General features: G+C 37.1%; 1 protein-coding gene across 9 annotated transcripts in view; it reads right to left on the bottom strand.

Annotated features, from left to right (window-relative positions):
• Positions 1-19158, bottom strand: part of LOC134538265 (titin) — a 358395-nt gene that overhangs the window by 228253 nt on the left and 110984 nt on the right. For all 9 annotated transcript variants that reach the window (XM_063379416.1, XM_063379425.1, XM_063379423.1 and 6 more), the window contains exons 39-47: positions 18931-19074; positions 16799-17053; positions 16185-16328; positions 14411-14668; positions 12357-12500; positions 10472-10687; positions 7549-7725; positions 5009-5281; positions 33-176 (exon numbers count right to left, since the gene is read on the bottom strand). In XM_063379416.1, the coding sequence (XP_063235486.1) occupies positions 33-176; positions 5009-5281; positions 7549-7725; positions 10472-10687; positions 12357-12500; positions 14411-14668; positions 16185-16328; positions 16799-17053; positions 18931-19074 (1755 nt within the window). The remainder of the gene's footprint in view (positions 1-32; positions 177-5008; positions 5282-7548; positions 7726-10471; positions 10688-12356; positions 12501-14410; positions 14669-16184; positions 16329-16798; positions 17054-18930; positions 19075-19158) is intronic.

Consider the following 19158-nt stretch of genomic DNA (forward strand, 5'->3'; position numbering starts at 1 on the left):
ACAATTTGTAACGAGGAAATGAATCTAGTTACCTATGCAGTAAACAGTGGTCGCGGTGAAGGCTTCTCCGGCACGGTTGTGTGCCTTGCAGGTGTAAATACCCTGGTCACGTTCGTAGACGTCAGTCAGGTCTAGTGTGACGAACCCAAAGTCACATGTCATCTTGAAACGAGCACCTGCAAAAATATAGTATTCCTTTTCTTACCATTTTCCATAATCAATGGCACAAATGTAAAGTCATTGAAACATCACAGCAAGTAATTAGAGAAAAGATTATATGGTGAATTGCGAAAAAACCAAAAAAACACCACTTATCACCAAAATGCAAGTTAATACATCATACTTCAAACAGCACCGTATGCAGGTTATATCACGGATTTAAGTAGAATTTAACCAAAACAACATAATTCAAATCATAAAAAAAAAATTGGTTGTCTGTAAAGTCGGTTTACGGACGATAGTTTAACGTGAAAACGTCATAACAAAACATTGATGAAATGAATTGATCCAGAAGAAAAGGAAATATCATATTCGGCCTGAGACTGAGCCGTAATAGGCTTCTGCAACCAAACCATTTAGGCATTAAAAATATTATATTCTTTAAGGAAGAATTTTTTTTTAATTTTTCAATCTTTTGCATGATAAAATCTACCTCTACATACTTTAATGAATAAAATTGAATCATTTTTATTGAATTATCACTATTTTGTATGGATACAAAGGAGTGAAATGAAATGTGCAATTGAATTAATAAATTTACTTTTATTTGCATTCATTAATTCAAATATATTTATTACTTTTGAAAAGTTGCGTGCGACATATTTATTTTTACAAGTACAAAAAATAATTTTCCCAGCTACCGGGTTTCGAACCGACAACCTTCAATTTAATTGTTGGGTACGCTAACCACACGCCCACGAGGCCATACTAAGGTAATATAGTTTCAAATGTTATATACAGTAAACTCTCGCAAATCCGTGGGTGTCGGGGATTTATGACCTTCGGATTTTTGAAAACTTCGGATTTTTGAAAAATTTTCATTAAAATACAAAAAAAAATTCTAAAAGATAAGATGGTAGTCAATGAACATGTAATACTACCACAGGACGTCATAATAAACAAGACACTTGAGAAGTTAACAGAATGGTACGTAAGCAATACCAGTATAGTCCATTCATAGTAAATGAAGCACCCGAGAAATTTTTTTTCCTGAAAATTTACAGCCTGGCCTGATTAAATTTAACACACCCATTTGTTCAAGTTGGTAGTAAATTGTGTAAAAAGTAATTTAAAGTCATCTTAAATTAAATTAATGGCACCCGAAGTCGCACTTTGATGTGAAAGAGCTAGGCGTAGCAATGTGGCGTGCGCTGAAACGGGAAGCCCCTTGATAAGGGGAAGTGAATTTAGGAGGGGCGGTTGAGAGAAGCGATACGTAGCTGGCAAGAGACTCAAGGCCACTCCCTCACAGACACACGGCCAGTCCAGTTAAACTAAAGAGAAACGGGAGAAATAAAAAAAAAAATAATTAGTTAATTGTACACTAGAACCATCAAAAAATCTGAAATTTTGGCACAAAACAAAAATAATCGGGGAAAAAATGGTAAAACTCACAATAAAAGCTTATACAAAGCTATTATTTAACATGCAGCATATATTTTGTGTTGGTTTATAGTGCACTTACTAATGTTCGTATAAGAAGAGAAAAAAAATTGGACAGTCCGTTTAAAAACACGGCAGCAGTAGCTTGTGCGACGTAAGTGGGAGTGCGAGAATCTCGTCTAGACAGGCTGGCGGCTGCAAAGGCAGCGGATGCATGACGTCATACGGCTTACCTCTCCCTCCCAGACAACAAACCATCTCTCTCCCTCTCTCCAGCCCTCTAGCCATTTTCTGCGTGTGAAACTGTCAACATCCTTCCTCCCCTACTCCACACTGCATGCGACGAAAGCCAGGTTGTATAGTCCATTCCCGGTAAAATGAACATTTTTTTAAGGCCCCCCACGGCAGCCATTTACCGTTAATTTTTTGATACAATTTGTTTGTTAGTTACAGAACATTATTTCTGCTGGAAAATCTCTGAAACTTCAAAATTTCTTTAATGGAAAAATTTAGCAGGGCGGTTAGAGTATTTATTTTTACCGCAAATGAACTATACTCACCTTCCCTCCGGCCAGCATTCCCGGCTAGGAAACTTGTCACTGGCAACATGTTTCACACACTGACACACGGTGCCCAGAGCTTCAGGAAAACCTACGCGATTTCCAACCTACTCTAAATATCCGACTGGAGTCTGTTTACGAAAAGCATTTAAGAATTTGCTAATGCCCAACTGTTTTTTTATATCGGATTAAGAGGAGTTAAAATGGCTAAAAGGCATGGTTTTGAAGTTTTAGGTGTAAAAAACCGTTAAAAAATTTCTAGAAAGCACCAGAGGAAAAGGCATTACACCTTTATCTTTATTTTCCCGCCATATAATGTTATGGTCACCGCTCAAATTTCACAGTTATCTGACGGGAACGAGATGACTGCGCGCCAGCCTTTTACCGCGCTATAAATATAAGTGAGCGTCGCTCTTATCATCCACTGAGAATAGTGATACATACATCTAAACAGTAACGATCATGTCACTTCGGAAATACCCCGGATTTCTGAGAACTTCGGATTCTCGGGCCACGGACTGGCGAGAGTTTACTGTATATATATTTATAAAAACTTTGTTCACGGTAGGGGTATAATATTAACAGGATTTTATAACAAATACGCATCCCAAATACACCAAACTTATTTATAATGTGTAACATTATTTTTTAAAACATTGTGCAAAAGATCCCGGGTGTAATTTGAATTATTATGTGTAACTGTAAAACACCATTGTTGGTTCAAAACGTATTTGAATTTTCAACATTACTTTTAAATAGTTGTACCGATTGAGCTGAAAATCGGTGGACGATCGTTAAATTACATAATATTAATAATTCAAACGATGAAAATATGATTGAAAAGTCAAATCGATGGTTGTTCCAATCGAGTGGAAGAGAGATGCCGCGCATGCGTACAATGAGCATGAAGAGAGATGCCACGCATGCGTACAATGAGCAAACAGAACACATCCGTAGTGAAACACTTTTTTGTGCGTGCAGCCGGCGTTCATCGATTTATTAGACGTTGCCACGTCAAAAACACACCCGTAGTGGGACATCCGTAGTGGGACAATTTTTCGTGCGTGCAGCCAGCGTTCATCGATTTATTAGACGTCGTCACGTCAAAAAAGTAATCTTTTAATGTTTGAAATTCAAGGTATGTCATTGTTTCTGACAAAAAATTGTACCAAACAAAGTGCATTGACCAGAAATATTAATTTAATTAGTTTTATTGTGCATATCTTACTGAATCAATTTTAACCGTAAACGCTCAATATTTTTTTTATGTTCTGAATGTATTGGTTTTGGACCAATTTACAGAAAATTATTTTACCATAAAAAATGCAGCATATAAATTTTACCCCAATTTTGGTGGAGTAGGTATTAAAAAACAATAACACCTAAATCTTCAGATTTAAAAATGAAATTAATTTTAAAAAAAAACCATAAAATCTTGTCTCTACAAATAATGTAGGTTGCAAAATGTTTCACAATAGATACGAGCATGCAATTTTTAATTTTTTAATTTTTTTTTAATTAACTAGGCATTTTCTCTAGAAGTAATTTAAATTCCTCAATAAAATGCTTAAAGTTGAATTAAATGCGAATGAGATTCAACAACTAAAAATATTGTTGCGATGCTTTTGAGGTGGCACCAACATTGTTAATTTCTATAAAATTATTATTAAAATTTTTTTTTATTTTGGATTGCAATTTATTTCATGAAGTAGTAGGCAGCCAAAATTTAAACTTGGTTTTGTGGAAAATCAATTTTTTTAAAATATCTTTTATTTATAATTTTTGTTTTTAAAAAGCTTAAAAAATTATTTGAGTTAGTGTGGTCTTAGGCCTGAAATCACTACCAACGCACTATACTTGAAAACGAAATAAAAACACAAATTGAAGACTGAAACTTGCAATTGTTAAATACAGTTGAACCTTGATGCATGGATCCCGCATCTAACATTTATCCGTATCAATCATTTGTTTATTCTGGTCCCTTCAATAAGCACACGTAAACAACGTTACATAATCCCGTTTGTGTCGTTTATGAATGTTCGTTTTTCCCGTATTGATCGCTCAAAATGTTGGAACGCGCCCTTTGTTTTTCTTGTATCGATCGTTGAACAACTCAAGATGGCGGCTAACGTACTTCTACAATCGATAGTTGCGCTTTTACCTCATCACCCGGGTGGTCTTTTTGTCTTGTTGGCCACACTACCCACGTTTTTTTTATGTATCTCGTCATCTTTGGTCTAATTCATTTCTGTTTTGTTTTATGTATGTACCTGTAAAGATTTTTTGGCATGTGGTCACGTGAAAATACGGTGCATTTGAAAGTATTCAGCAGCTACATTAAATATATATTAATGTTTTTATTGTGACCCTGGTGATGGCTCGACCGAAAAAAGTAAGAAAACTGGACGAGAGGTTAAAGATCGTCGATGAAGTGGAGAAGAATCCTGGCGACATGAGAGTGGATGTTGCTAAAGGTCTCGGAATTCCACCTTCTACACTCAAATCGGTCTTCAACAAACGTGAAGAGAAATACGTGCGCAGGTCAGCAAATACGGCCTATCAAGTTAAAAAAAGAAAGAAAAAAAGACTGGTAGGGAATCCAAAACTGATTTAACAAATTATTACTATTACTTAATTTTTTTTATGATGATTTTATGTATAATAAGCTTGGAAACCATTGCTGGCGCATACATTTACCGAGGTCCGTAAAGAAATCCCAAATCCATTGTTTTCCTGCATGCATTGTTTTTTTTTTCTGCTGGTCTTTTGAAAAAACGATGGATAGAGGTTTCACTGTACACGATTTCCATGATTTTTATCTCGGGCCGACGGACCCGATGGCTCACCGTGCTCGAGGGCCTTGCCGTTGAAGTACCACTCGACCTTGAGGTCGGGGTCCTCCTTGGGCTCCACCTGCGCCTCCAGGTGCAGCGGCTGGGCCTCGCCCAGCTTGAACTGCGGCTCCAGCGGCACGACGAACACCGGCTTGGGGTAGCTGGCCTCGGGGCCGGACGACTGCCGCTGGTACTTGGAGAGGTAGGCGCCCTCCGCCTCCTCCACCTTCTGCAGCCCCAGCTTGCCCTGGGGGTGCTGGGTGTCCAGGTAGATGTCCTGCTTGCCTGCGGGAGGGAGAGAACCACCCCGTCACTACCGCCAGCTAGCCGACAACTACAGCTACTGACCAATTTAATGCCACACCGGTTCATGCAACAAGATATAACGGCAGGGGGGAAAAAAAAGGAGCATGAACTTCGGGGGAACTTCAGGTGTGCGGCTCTCTCGTCTGTGAAATGAAGGCTTGTGGGCTGTTCGTGTCCCGACACGGTCCGTGGCTCTCGCAGGAGTGTGGCGAAGCTGGAGCTGGGGACAAGGCTTCGAGGTTTCACTTCACGACTATTTCGTTTTCGAAACGGGCGATTTCCGAGTTACAGTTTTTTTATTCTTTTACATATTATCTTCGTTCATTAAAAATATATACATTATTCAACATACAGTATACTCCCGATTATCCGGAATGATGACTGACAAGGGGTCCGTGGATGACCGAAAAACACGGTTAAAGCAATGTCAAAAAAAAAACTTAAAATTGTATCCATCCTGACTATCTAGACAAACACTGTATCAGATGCTCCTTGAATTCGTTTCAGTGCTAATCAAATACTTTTTTTTTTCCACAAGACAGTATGTTAATGAAAATAATTCATTTTCCAATCAGGATAAGTGCGCATGCTTATTACCATTTCAATCAAGACACTACTCCAGTTAAAATTTATTTGCAGTACTAACATACGTCTAAATACATTTGAAGTACATTTAAATAAATGTTGAAACATTTTGTGATTAAAAAATGTAAAATTATATTTTAAAATTCACATAATTAATTGTTAAAAAACAGGGCATAACAGATAAAATTCCTAAACCAAAAGTTCTGATTCACAAAATAATACATGTTATTAATATAGAAAATATATTTCAGTTCTAATAATATTTAAAAAAAAAAACATAAAGTTAATGTTTTCTATTATGAGAAAGATTATTTGACCTGTTAACATAATTCCAGACTCTGTTGTTTAAAAAATGCATTCCTGCCATGATTTACTACTACCGCATCCTAGTAGGCACGAGGTAAACTAGACCTGAAAGCTTCTAGCATTTCTGTCCAGAGCTGCTGCTGAGTGCTGATATAATGGATGGCGGAATGCAGAATATAACAAACGTTGACTCGGACATCGTCGGAATTAAAAACTACGCAATGAAGAAAGCAAATAGCTATAAGGAAAAATCAAAATTGGTTTTGTTGATTTGTCACGTTATTAAGTCATTGCATTACTAATTAACTGCATTGTATTAAATATTACACGAGTGTCGTTCCCATTGTGCGCGCACGAAAAAAAAAAAAATAAAGTCAAAAATTGTTTATGGTTTATGGAAGAAAAATAAACTACAGTTAACCCACAAAATGGATAACCCGCACCCCGAAAATCGGGAGTCTACTACTATATATAAAAATAAAATATTTCTTAATAGTTAATTCACCAAAATAGTCTTTATTTTAATTGACTCTCGATGCACATCTACAGTAAAATCATTAGTAATAATCAGCATGTCAAGAACAGAACTACTCAGTAGGGATGTGCGAATCCTTGATTTTCAGTTTGGTTCGAATCCGATTCAAATCCCTGGCAATATTTGAAATATGAATCCGATTCCGAATATTAAGCACAGAATAATTAAAAATAACTGATTAATTTAAAAATAATGTGTGTTCTCTTTTTTCTAACTGTAACTACCGGCAATTATTTATTACACTGAGATTGAAATGTTTATAATTATGTAAACTTAATTAATAATAAACACTTTAAAATATGAAAACCCAAACATATTCGATTCTCCAACTCAATCGTAATAAACTGCACGCCACAGGGAAATCTCAGTTTTATAAATGTTTCAGCAAACGAAACCATTTTTTCTCCAATAAATAGCCAAGATGTTTTTTTCTTGTAGGTATTTGCCTAATTGTTTTTAGTTTATATAGTTTGCTATACGGCGAAATTCGTAATTATAGTTTAAGTTCTCGAAATCTCGAAATTCTTTCAATGTCACTGTGTTAATTATTTAATTTACATATCTTTCTTTGATACATCATAATATAAATACTTACGTAATAGTAGCCAAATTTTATTTTTCACTGCTAGTATTTTTGAATTTATAACTTTTGTGAATATTCGTAATACTGTTTGAATCCATGTACCTACAACGATTCCGGGTTCAGGTAATTGTGGATACGAACCGTACCCGAAAATATCGAGTACTCGCACATCCCTACTACTCAGAAATAGACCCCTGGTACGCGCGTCTACCGTCCGCACGGGGAGGAGCCACGTACTTGTGCAGCGCAGGGTGCCCGAGGTGGAGGCCTGGCCCTTGCTGTTGGTCGCCTTGCACATGTACACGCCCGAGTCCTCCGCGTAGGAGTGCGTGATGTCCAGGGCGACGTAACCGAAGTCGTACGTCGACTTGAAGCGAGCCCCCGTCGGCAGCGGCTTGCCGTTCACGAACCATTCTGGGGAGGAAAGATGCGGTATCACCACGGGTTGGTATTCACGAGCATCGGTTAGTTCAGCCTCACCACGATCACCAATAATTAATGGGATTACCTTTATAAAATACAACTAAATGCATGCTATGACCACAGTTCCAACGCTGGGTCTAATAGCAATATTTCATAAAAATATAAGTAATTCATACCCTGCAGAAAATTAACAGCAACATTCAGAATTAATTCTATGGCATGATACTGTGATAGGCTGTAACTTCTTGGTATTCAATGAAGTATTTAAAAATAATTTTCAAATTTGTTATTTGTAAGCTTGGGAAGTCCTTTTTGACAATTCCGACACACATGTGAAAAATGAATGCTCCTATATTGACAACAATGTGTACAATTATTTTTTTTCAGAGCATTCTATGTTTTCAAAGTTGGAACCGAACAACTATGTAAATGAAAGAGAAAGTATTTAATATGGAACACTGAAATTCTGGATTATGTCTAACTGATTGAAGTTCTACATCCACCACGAATTTTGTCGCTGTAGAAAAATTATTTCACTGAAATAATTGAGGGTAGTAGTAACAGGTCAAAAAAATATGTGGAAAATAAAGGTGATGTCTTGAACTGTTTCAAATTAAATATTTGTTGCTACAGCAACCAAAATTTGCGGTGGTTGTGGAACTTCCTTCAGCGAAACTTAATCCAGACGCTCAGAGCTCTATCTCGAGTACTTTCTCCAGTATTCACAATAAAATGAACTACAGTAGAACCCCGATTTAACGAAGTGCTATGGTTACCGAAAATGTTTACTCTAAATCGATGTTTCGTTAAATCCGATTTTCCGATTTTCAATGACCCCCGCACTCATAATCGCGTCCCTACCGTTTCCATATCGTAGACAGGGTCGACGCTGATATCTTGTGCTGCCGTGCTATCTCAGACTTCGTCAACTTTACATCTTCAACGTCTTTTAATCTCGCTCGTACGGCCCCCGGTTCGTACGTACACCTCGGTCGTACATACAGATTTTCAGAAACCGTAAAAAATGAGGCATAAAATAAAAGTTTAAAAATATGTAAAGTGTAAGAAATACGTTAAAGTGTATTAAAATACAGTCGCAACCTGCAGCGTTTTTAACAAATACGAGCTGCATGCACATTGCGTCACAGTAAAAAATAAAAAATTTGGCCGCAAATTGATGGAAAATTTCCGTCCATAGCGCACCGTACGCGGAGAAAGGTCATTGTACTCGGTCAGCTGCTATTACGGCGCGGCGTAGCCGCCGGCTGACTCTCTTTGTTCGCTGAGCTGCGCAGCACTTATAAAAAACCTATTCCAAAAACTAAACACCGCGCACAAAGCTCTTACTGAGAATAATAGAGCTGTAGCAAACCGTATGTATTCGGTACTGAGTAACAGGTGCGCCATCTAGTAACGAGTAACGAAACGTTACACACGGCTGCATCTCGTTACTCGCATTTTTCGTATGTTTTACGCATGCGCGCGCATATTCGATGAATTTGCGTTACAAAGAACTATGTTTGTTTATTAAGTAAAGTATAATTTGGAAATTCGTCGTCAAAGTTTTTTTACTGTTTATTAAAGGTATTGTGTGTGTAGACAAAGTTTGAGATTGGAACAGAAACAACGTAAGAAAGTATTGTTTACAAATTAGAAATATGTTTTTACTATCGTGTATTTTCATGTTTTTTTTGTTCTTATCTTAAAAGAGATAGTATAAAAAAGCCGCTCTAATGAGATTTAATTGTTTCTTGGTTAACAAAAACTATTAATCATCAAATATTGTTAATTGTTTATATTCTATTTATTATTATTTACGTGACGTCATACTGTACGCGTACGCAATACGACTCGATTCGTTGCTGCAACATAACATAGCATGTTATGCGGTTTCAGAAGTAACGAGTAACGTAACGATACGATAGTAACGAGTACTAATTGTTATAGTAACGAATACATACGGGGACGCTTTTTTTCGTTACTTTTACACCTCTAGAGAATAATGATAATGGCGTATTGGTGTGACGTGGTCACAAGTTGAAAAAACCTGGAGGATGGGAAAGGGAATATTTGGAAACGTGTGATTATTGGCTAGCACTGTTACTATGCGGGCGTGTTTGGAAGATAACGTGGTGAGTCAAGCCAGGCATAGAAGAGGGACAAAGAAACCCTTCATGACGTCATGTGTCGCGGACAGTCTATCTATCCAGGCGCGCGCAATGGCACGCACCTACGCAATTAAGTTACAGCGCCCGCAGTTTTTAAGCAATTTGAACAACTTTTTTAATTTTTTCGTATTTGGACAGATGATGCAAAGGCACATATTAATATATAGTACCTCCATTCTATTACTGACACCACAAAGTGTAATTTTTAATAAGATTCCATTACTATTTACTTTCATTTTTTGGAAATCTATATTATTATTTTAATAAATTGGTGTTTTTTTGATGGTTCCTGAAAACCTTTACGTTAAATCGCTGTTTTCGTTAAATCCGTGTTCGCAAAATCGGGGTTCTACTGTAATACCAATAATTTGTTCTCTTAATATTTAGTCAACATCTGCTTATATGATGCTTAATTTTTAATATTCCACTATTTGATGTGATTGCAGAAAAGTGGTTAAGTGTAAGAAAAGGCGTACTGTACCGCCTTAACTTTGCCACCAATGAAGACGATAAATAAATAAATAAATAAATAAATAAATAAATAAATGCCTCCGTGGTGGGAGACTCACCTATCTTGAGGGTGGGGTCCTTGGCGGGCTCGACGCGGCACTCGAAGTGGACCGTGTCGCCCTCGGTGCACTCGACGTTGTTGAGGTGCGTGATGAACACCGGGGTCTCGAACACCGGCTCGGGGGCCTCCGGGCGGCCGGGCCGAGGGCCCTCCAGGGCCTCGATCACCGGCAGTGCCTCGGGGTGGAGCGTGTTCCCGAGCAGCCAGTGGCGATCTGCGGGAACACGGCGGGCGTCTCAGGCACGTGTGTCCCCTGCTCTCACCGATTTTCCCTCAGCCATGAACCCGCATGCACCGAAATTCCTCCTTGTCAAAATCAGGACCAATAACCTAAACCAGTGGCGTAGCCAGGATTTGTGTATGGGGGGTGTTAAGAAGCATGGCCCCCCTGTATTAAAGCGGGGGGTCCGGGGGTGTCCTCCCCCGGGAAAATTTGGATTTTAAGGTGTAAAATAGTTCTATTTTAGCAGTTTTCGGTTCTTAAATTTAAATATTGTAATGGTAAAAATTTTATTAATTTTAATATGAAATTTGTTTGAGTGATGAATAAGAAATTAATTTAAGATTTGGTGCTAAGGCGGGGTAAGAACCCCTAAAACCCCCCCTGGCTACACCCCTGACCTAAACTATTTAGTAGGAATAGGCCACTTAAATCCTGAAATCCTCAAATACCATTAAAATCCTCATTCCACAAGGTTTAAGAACTCGAAGAATTCAATATTCGAGAAGAAAGATCCCAAGAAAAATATCAGAGAAAATCTTGTTAACATTTCCTAATATATTGTAAAATTTAACATGTAATTATGTAAATAAATTTACAATATTTATTGGTTCTGGAAACTTAATTCAGGAATAAACAATTTAAAAGGTTAAATGTTTCAAAAGCATAGTTGAAATCTTTAATTTCTTATACATTATTTTATTTTGGACCTTTGAGACCTGCATTTGGATTCGAGGGGTATATACAAAGTACTTTTTGGTATTCAAATTTCAGATTCAGATTCAACAAAATTGTGATTTGACCCATCACCAATATTAAGTGAAACTTTTAAAAATAAAACCCAAGGAAAAATACTGAATAATCAAGGAAGTGCTTGTGAAAGAGGCAGGCAGGTTTTCTATTAAAAATAAAAAAAATTATATTTTGTAATTTGCATGTGCTTAAAGTAAATTTGTTTGAGAAGATCTATGCTAAGATGTTTTCCTACTTAATAAGTTGAAAAAAGTAATTTAACTCTGATCCACAAAAAAAAAGTAGGTAAATAAAATCCTGAAATACGTTAAAACTTAACTTACTCAAAAGATTTTATATTTGAGGGAAAAAAATTTGGAGAATAATACTTGAAGAGGAATTCAAAAAATCAGACACAAGGGCATGTGTCATTGACAAGGACTTCATTATTTTTCTCTACCAAAACTATAAATGAAATATTTGTATCTACCACCAGCTGCTGCTTTGGGCTTTTCGTAATTGTAATTTTTAGCACTTCAGGAAATATTTTTGATTCTAAAGTAAATACTCTGTATCCTTAAAAAAGAAAATATCCTTTTTTTAAATTTAAAAATAAAATCTAATGGGTTCAATTTTTCTTCAAAACTAGAATTTCTGTGGTTTTTCTCTTATATAATTTAATTATTGACTTTTGAAACCTAGGTTCGTATTTGAGGCATTCTTTTTAGGACTGATTTGAGATTCAGGTATAAGAAAAATTGTACTCAACTCATAACACCATTAAGTCAAAATATTGAGTCTACATTTACCTGATCATCCTTCCTCGTTTGACCGGCTACAACAAATTTCACCGGTTCATTAAACTCTCAGCAAATATAAAATAGCTTGTGCACTGTAAGCGAGTAGTTAGGGCAGACCAATCAACACCTACCTTCCACCTTGAGCGTGCAGGTGGACACAGCCTCGCCCAGGAGGTTGGTAGCCTTGCACGTGTAGATGGCCGAGTCATCGGGTCGCAGGCCGTTGATGTTGAACGTCACCAGGCCAAAGTCGAACGTGCTTCTGATGCGCGTACCTAGCATGACAAAACGTTCAATGGGAAATAAGTTTCAGTTCAGAGTATTCAATGAGGACAAAATAACTATTGGTTATAATGTTAAATATGTTTTTAAAGCAAATGAACACAAATTTTAAATCCCAGGAAAAATTGTTTGCCTATACAAAAAGTAAAAATTGTAGGGGTGAGTCAGCAGCTATTTTATTTTCAAAAATATATTTAAAAGTTTTAATTTTTATAAATAACTTTGCTAGCATTTGATATAGCACCAGCCAGTTTCTAGAATAAGACATAAAAATTGTTCCTGCATATTAATAAAAAAATAAGGGCAAAAATATAAATAACAACACGGTCAACAAGATTTTAAAAATTCTAAAACCAACTCTTTGCAAAAGAAACTTTTAGCTTTAGTTGGAAGTCGTTCTAAATTTCATACATTTTTACTGCATCCGGCGAAACAATTTTTTGTTTTGTTTTTGTAGGTTAAAATTAGATACCCACAATAATTCATGTATCAAGTTTAACACTAGCAACGATGCAAACTAAATTACAGTCATAAATATTATGCAAAGCATTTACCAGTAAATAAGCAACTATTGCATACATGTACTGACTTTTTCGAAAATTGCTTTAAATATTTCTATTCAAATTACAAAATATGTGTGTGTTATCAGGGTAAACCTGGTCTCAACATGAAGGAAAATTATTTTTTATACATTTTTAAAAATGAAAATACACCCACCAGTAAAAACAAATACTACACCATAGAGAAGTGTACATCATGAATGACATCCAATTTCACTGTCGTTTCTTAATATCGTATTACTGTAAACAACATTTCACGTCTTCAGACTGAAGCACAGTCAGATATCAACTTCTATATCATTCAACCGATCACCATGGGTAAATTCATTTTTAAAATGCTTTTATTAGCTTGACTTGTATGTATGAATGGACTTGACAAGACCCGTCCACTAGTGAAGCTCACGGCGGCTACCAAACTAACAGCGCTAATAAGAGTTTAGTTTTGAACTTCGTCAACAGATGGCGTTGCCTTGAAACTTAAACGCGCTATCGTTTGGTGTGTTCGTCACGTCTTGAATGTTTCCCGTATGAATCCGTTTGCGATACAACTTTGGTGAGTTGTTTTGCACATGCCGGCGAAGGTTTCTGAGTTAGTACAACCATTTTACAGTAGATAGCGCACAAATCATTTCAACCAATGTGTGTATTTCTTATAGTTTAGCGGCGGCTTGTGTGGTTTCATTGTATGAGTGCTCACGCATTACAGAATTGAAATTAATCAAAATAGCAAATTACAAAAAAATATTTGAACGAGGCGTTGCGACTCATGCCGGGTATTAGCTAGATAATAGAATCTTTTAAGGATCAGTAATTTTTCATTTTTTTTTCCATCTTTTCCTACAGCACCTTACAGATTTTAGATTACATACAGACCATCCATTTTTAGCTATATAGAGGTAAATAAGTACACACTGGCAAAAAATCGTATTCCGGGATCTGCCAGCGAGAGAAATTATTTTGCATGTTTGACGTTCAAATTAAGGTGTCTACATCTGTTCGGACTTTGTGACTTATGTCCTTGTTGTGTGAAGTGTTACTTGTGCCCCTTTTGCGTGTCGTATAAACAGTTCGGCAAGATGGCGGGCCGCGTGCAGTCGGGTCGTTTGTTTTGTATTTGGCTATCGTTTCGTTGTCATAGTTGTATTCACTAAATCAGACTCTTAATATATTTATGGTCCTCTGGAAGAAATTCGTTGAAACAAAGAACAACATCTGATTTTGAAAAAAAAGTTCCCCTTCACCCTGTGTTCGAACCGGGCAAAGCCTGGGTACTGCAGCTAGTAACATATAAACGGTAACGAGGTGTGTGTGCGCGGGGGGGGACGGACGGCGGGACGGCGCACCGGTGGTGAGGTTGACCCCGTTCTTGAACCACTCGACCCGCAGGTTGGGGTCGGCGCGGGGCTCGACCTGCGCCTCCAGGTGCACGTTCTGGCCCTCCACCAGCTTGTCGTGGCTGGCCAGGTGCGTGGTGAACACGGGCGCCTGCTGCGGCGTCGAGTCCACGAACTTCTCCGGCACGCGGTTCAGCTCCGCCTCCTTCAGCTGGATCTTCTGCCACGCCTCGGGGTGCATCGGCTCCCCGACGATCGAGCTGCGGGCTGGGGAATACCACGCGCGCGGCGGCGTCACGAGCGGGGACAAGGTCATACGCAGGGGCGTAACAACTTAATTTCCAAAGGGGGTGAGCAATATACCTTTTTATAAAAAATACTCGATCCCCCCTACTGTAGCGGAGGGGGGGGGGGGGGGGGGGGAAATTTGTATTTCAAGGTGGAAAATGGTGCCTTTTAAGCAGTTTTATTATCTAAAAATTGATTACACAGCACTTTCTTTGCCCCCGTTTGCCCCCACTTCAAGGTATCAGGGGGGGGGGCAAATTACCCTTCCCCCCCCCCCCATTGTTGTGCCCCTGGTCATACGGTGATTATTTGCGATAACACCAGGGATGGGCCCAAAAGAAAAATTTTCATATACCATCAAATCCTTAGTATTTGAAGGACTCAAATTTCAAGACAAAAGATTCTATGAAAAATGTTACAGGAAAAAAGTAAAATAAATATTTCAACAGTGACAACCTCTCAAGTTTACTAAGTAAAATTTTTTCGCTAGTACATTTCCTTGTTACCATTCCCCAAGATATTGTAATTTTTAACATGTAATTATAAAATAAAATTACAATATGTATTGATTCTCGAAACTTTGTTAGTGGAAAAATCATTTAAAAGTTAGAATTTTTCAACACCACAGTTCATATTTCACATTTACTGTGCATTATTTTATTTTTGACCCTTGGCACCTAGATTCTGATTAAAGGGGTGTATTTCAGGTACTCTCTGGAATTCGAATTTGAGAATCGGATTCGAGAAAATTGGGGTTCAACCCATCACTAGATAATTTTTTTTTTTTAATAAACAGATTTCATAAAAAATAAAACCAATAACAAAGAAAACTCCTGTTTTAAAAATAAAATTGGCCTGAAAATTAAACCATAAAATCTCCCCGCTTGTGATAAGTGACAAAAAAAAGCTTATTTTTTAAAGCAGATCCTAGAAAGAAGAGTGTGGGTTTTGTTTTTTATTAAAATCAATACTTATACTTCGAGCTTGATAACATTGATTACACTTGACCTTCAAAACAAAAGGATATCACTAGCTACTATGCTGAAAAATGGATGCTTGAGGTTTCATGTAATATTTTATTTAGAGACGTGATCAAAATAATATCAGAACCGTATTTGATGGTTGTAGTTCTCATTCTTTCTATTAAATTATGCTTCAAGGTATAGCACAAAAATTTTGAGCACAAAATATATAACTTATATGTGGGAATAAATTAATGGAATTAATGTTAAATTCACTTCACATATTTCAAATGAAGCATAACTACCACTAACAGCACAAGAATCCTCAGTGGGAATTATAGCTTGTGTTAAACTCATACTTCCAGATCTTTAAAACTCCCCAGCAATACACAAATTTATAAACCCCAATTTAGTACCCAAATGGTTCTGAGCTCATTTTGATCTTGGAAAAATTGGAACCATTAAGCCTCCGCAACCAAGCCACATAACTTTAACCGCCCGTTAACTTTTCACCTCACACTGACAGAACATACCTTTCACTTTGAAGGTGATCGAAGAGACAGCTTCCCCAGAATTGTTGATGGCTTTGCACATGTACAGGCCGGAATCATCCGTCACGACCGAGCTGATGTCGAGCGTGACGAATCCAAAGTCGTGAGTGACACGGAAGCGAGAACCTAAGACCGAAAGAACACACACCGTACAACCACATCTGCTTCACCGTACATAAACAATAAAGGCATAAATTTATTTTCACTTTGTAATGATTATTGCCGAACGCTTCGGAGGACAGTCCCGGCGGTATTGATGAAAAAAAAAAAAAGTGGTGGAGGGGGGTAAATCTCCGGGCTTCATTGGGGACCCGGTTGAGTTTCGAGATATTTTTAATGCTAGGTAGGGTTCACCCTGGCCAAAAATTCCAAAAGTCAAATGTAAATAGAGTGTTGGAAACCTTAGAAGTTATGCATAGGTTGATACAGGAATTTGGTTAATACGAAGCTCAATATTGCAAAGTGATAAAATTATGGTCCCTTCAGATTTTTGTTATCGAGGTTCGACTGTATGATTTTTTTGATTTTTTACGAACTTGCAAGATGTTTTACGTTCACAAAACCGTTCAGTGTACAGCAAGGCAGGCAGCACTCACCCAGCTTGAGCTCCACGCCGTTGACGTACCACTCGAAGCGCAGCGAGGGGTCGCCCACGGGCACCACGCGGCACTCGAAGTGGGCATGCTGCCCCTCCCACAGCTCGGACGGGCCCGTCAGGATCTGGGTGAAGATGGGCTTCTCGAAGACCCGGTCCGGCTCCTCGGGGCGGTGGGGCCCACGACCCTCCTCCAGCTGCTGGATCCTCTTCATGCCCTCGGGGTGCTGCGACTCCAACTGGATGCTGGCCTTGGCTGCAAGGACACGGGTTCCCCCCGGGTCAGGACGCTGCCTCACCACACACACCTGAACCCCTCGCTAACAAGTCAAATTCCCAAGTCTTCAAACACCTTCAAATCCTTAATACTTGAAGGATTCAATATTCAAAGACAAAGATTAAAAGTAAATTAGAGTAAATTTTCAATTATTCAAATACCTTCAAATCCTTAATACTTGAAGGATTCAATATTCAAAGACAAATATTAAAAATAAATTAGAGTAAATTCTCAAGTCTTCAAACACCATCAAATCATTAATGCTTGAAGGATTCAATATCCAAAGACAAATATTAAAAATAAATTAGAGATAATTCTCAAATATTCAAATACCATCAAATCCTTAATACTTGAAGGATCCAATATCCAAAGACAAATATTAAAAATAAATTAGAGATAATTCTCAAATATTCAAATACCATCAAATCCTTAATACTTGAAGGATTCAATATTCAAAGACAAATATTAAAAATAAATTAGAGTAAATTCTCAAGTCTTCAAACACCATAAAATCATTAATGCTTGAAGGATTCAATATTCAAAGACAAAGGTTAAAAATAAATTAGAGTAAATTCTCAAGTCTTCAAACACCATCAAATCATTAATGCTTGAAGGATTCAATATTCAAAGACAAAGATTAAAAAATAAATTAGAGCAAATTCTCAAATATTCAAACACCATCAAATCCTTAATACTTGAAGGATTCAATATTCAAAGACAAAGATTAAAAATAAATTAGAGCAAATTCTCAAATATTCAAATACCATCCAAACCTTAATATTTGAAGGATTCAATATTCAAAGACAAGGGTTAAAAAAAAAATTAGAGCAAACAAAGTTAAAAAAAAAATCAACTTTGAAGCCTCTTAAGTTCACTAGGTCATTTTTTTTTCCCATAGCTTTCCTGTTAAATTCCCTAGGTAATATATAAATAAAAAATTACAATATGTATTGATTCTGGAAACTTAAGTTTGTGAAAAAAACATTAAAGGGTTAAATGTTTCAAAACCCAGATAATATTATTAAATTTCTTGTATATTATTTTATTTTTGACCCTTGAGAGAGTGACCTAGATTAGGATTCACAGGTATATTCGGGGTAATATTTGGGATTTGAATTGGAGATTTGGATTCGAAAAAATTGGGGTTTGACACACCACTAGTCAAATTCCTACTGAATTTCAAATTCTATTCATCAAGTCTAAATTTCTGATAGGCCTGTGAGAATACTAGTTTTTTGATGCAAAGTGAATATCAAATTGAATGTTTGAAATATTTGCAAAGTCAAATTGAATCGTGAATATTGTTTTTATCAAGATTGTATTACACTTAATGAAGTAAAAAAAAATTATATTTTAACATTTTAATGTTTGAAAATATTCAGTGATTAAACCAACTGACTTAACATAACACCTTTGAATAAAAATTATAAACTAACCATACATTCAATTAATATTGAGATTCATGAAAGCAAACCTGAATGCCACATTCTATTGTTTTAACAAACCAACCTTAATTTGTGCAAAACATATGCAGTAAAAAAAAATACATAAATATTTCAGGAGCGAGTCTTATACTTCCATGTTTTGATGCTTTTGCCACATCAGACGCAAAGCTTTCCCTCACAATCAAAGCTTTAAAAAAAAAAATAGTAAACTTTCTGGCGAAGTCAATTCGAATATTAAAAAGAGCTTTAATCGATTTGCTCGGTCAAAGCTTCGCAAAGGCCTAACTTCTAAGTAACTTAAGACACTTCTTTACAGGGATTTACTTTTATTTGAATGAAAAGTCCTAAGCCGGGAAATGTCAGCTTTGGCAGTTTTGGGAAATGTCTGCTGCCTGTCTCAACTGAACTCACTTCTTATCTTCATGGATGCAGTCGTCACTGCTTCGCCCAGCGGGTTGGACGCACGGCACATGTAAACTCCGTCGTCGTCCGCTCGCACGTGGGTCATGTCGAGGGCAACAAAGCCAAAGTCGTGGGTGCGAGTGATGCGAGAGCCTGGAAAAGTGATATCACATTAGAATAGAACCAATGAAGAACACTAAAAAAAACTTAACTAATTCCACAAAGTTTTGAATAGGC

The sequence above is a fragment of the Bacillus rossius genome, chromosome 13 (genome assembly GCF_032445375.1).
Source record: "Bacillus rossius redtenbacheri isolate Brsri chromosome 13, Brsri_v3, whole genome shotgun sequence".
NCBI classification, from domain to species: Eukaryota; Metazoa; Arthropoda; class Insecta; order Phasmatodea; family Bacillidae; genus Bacillus; species Bacillus rossius.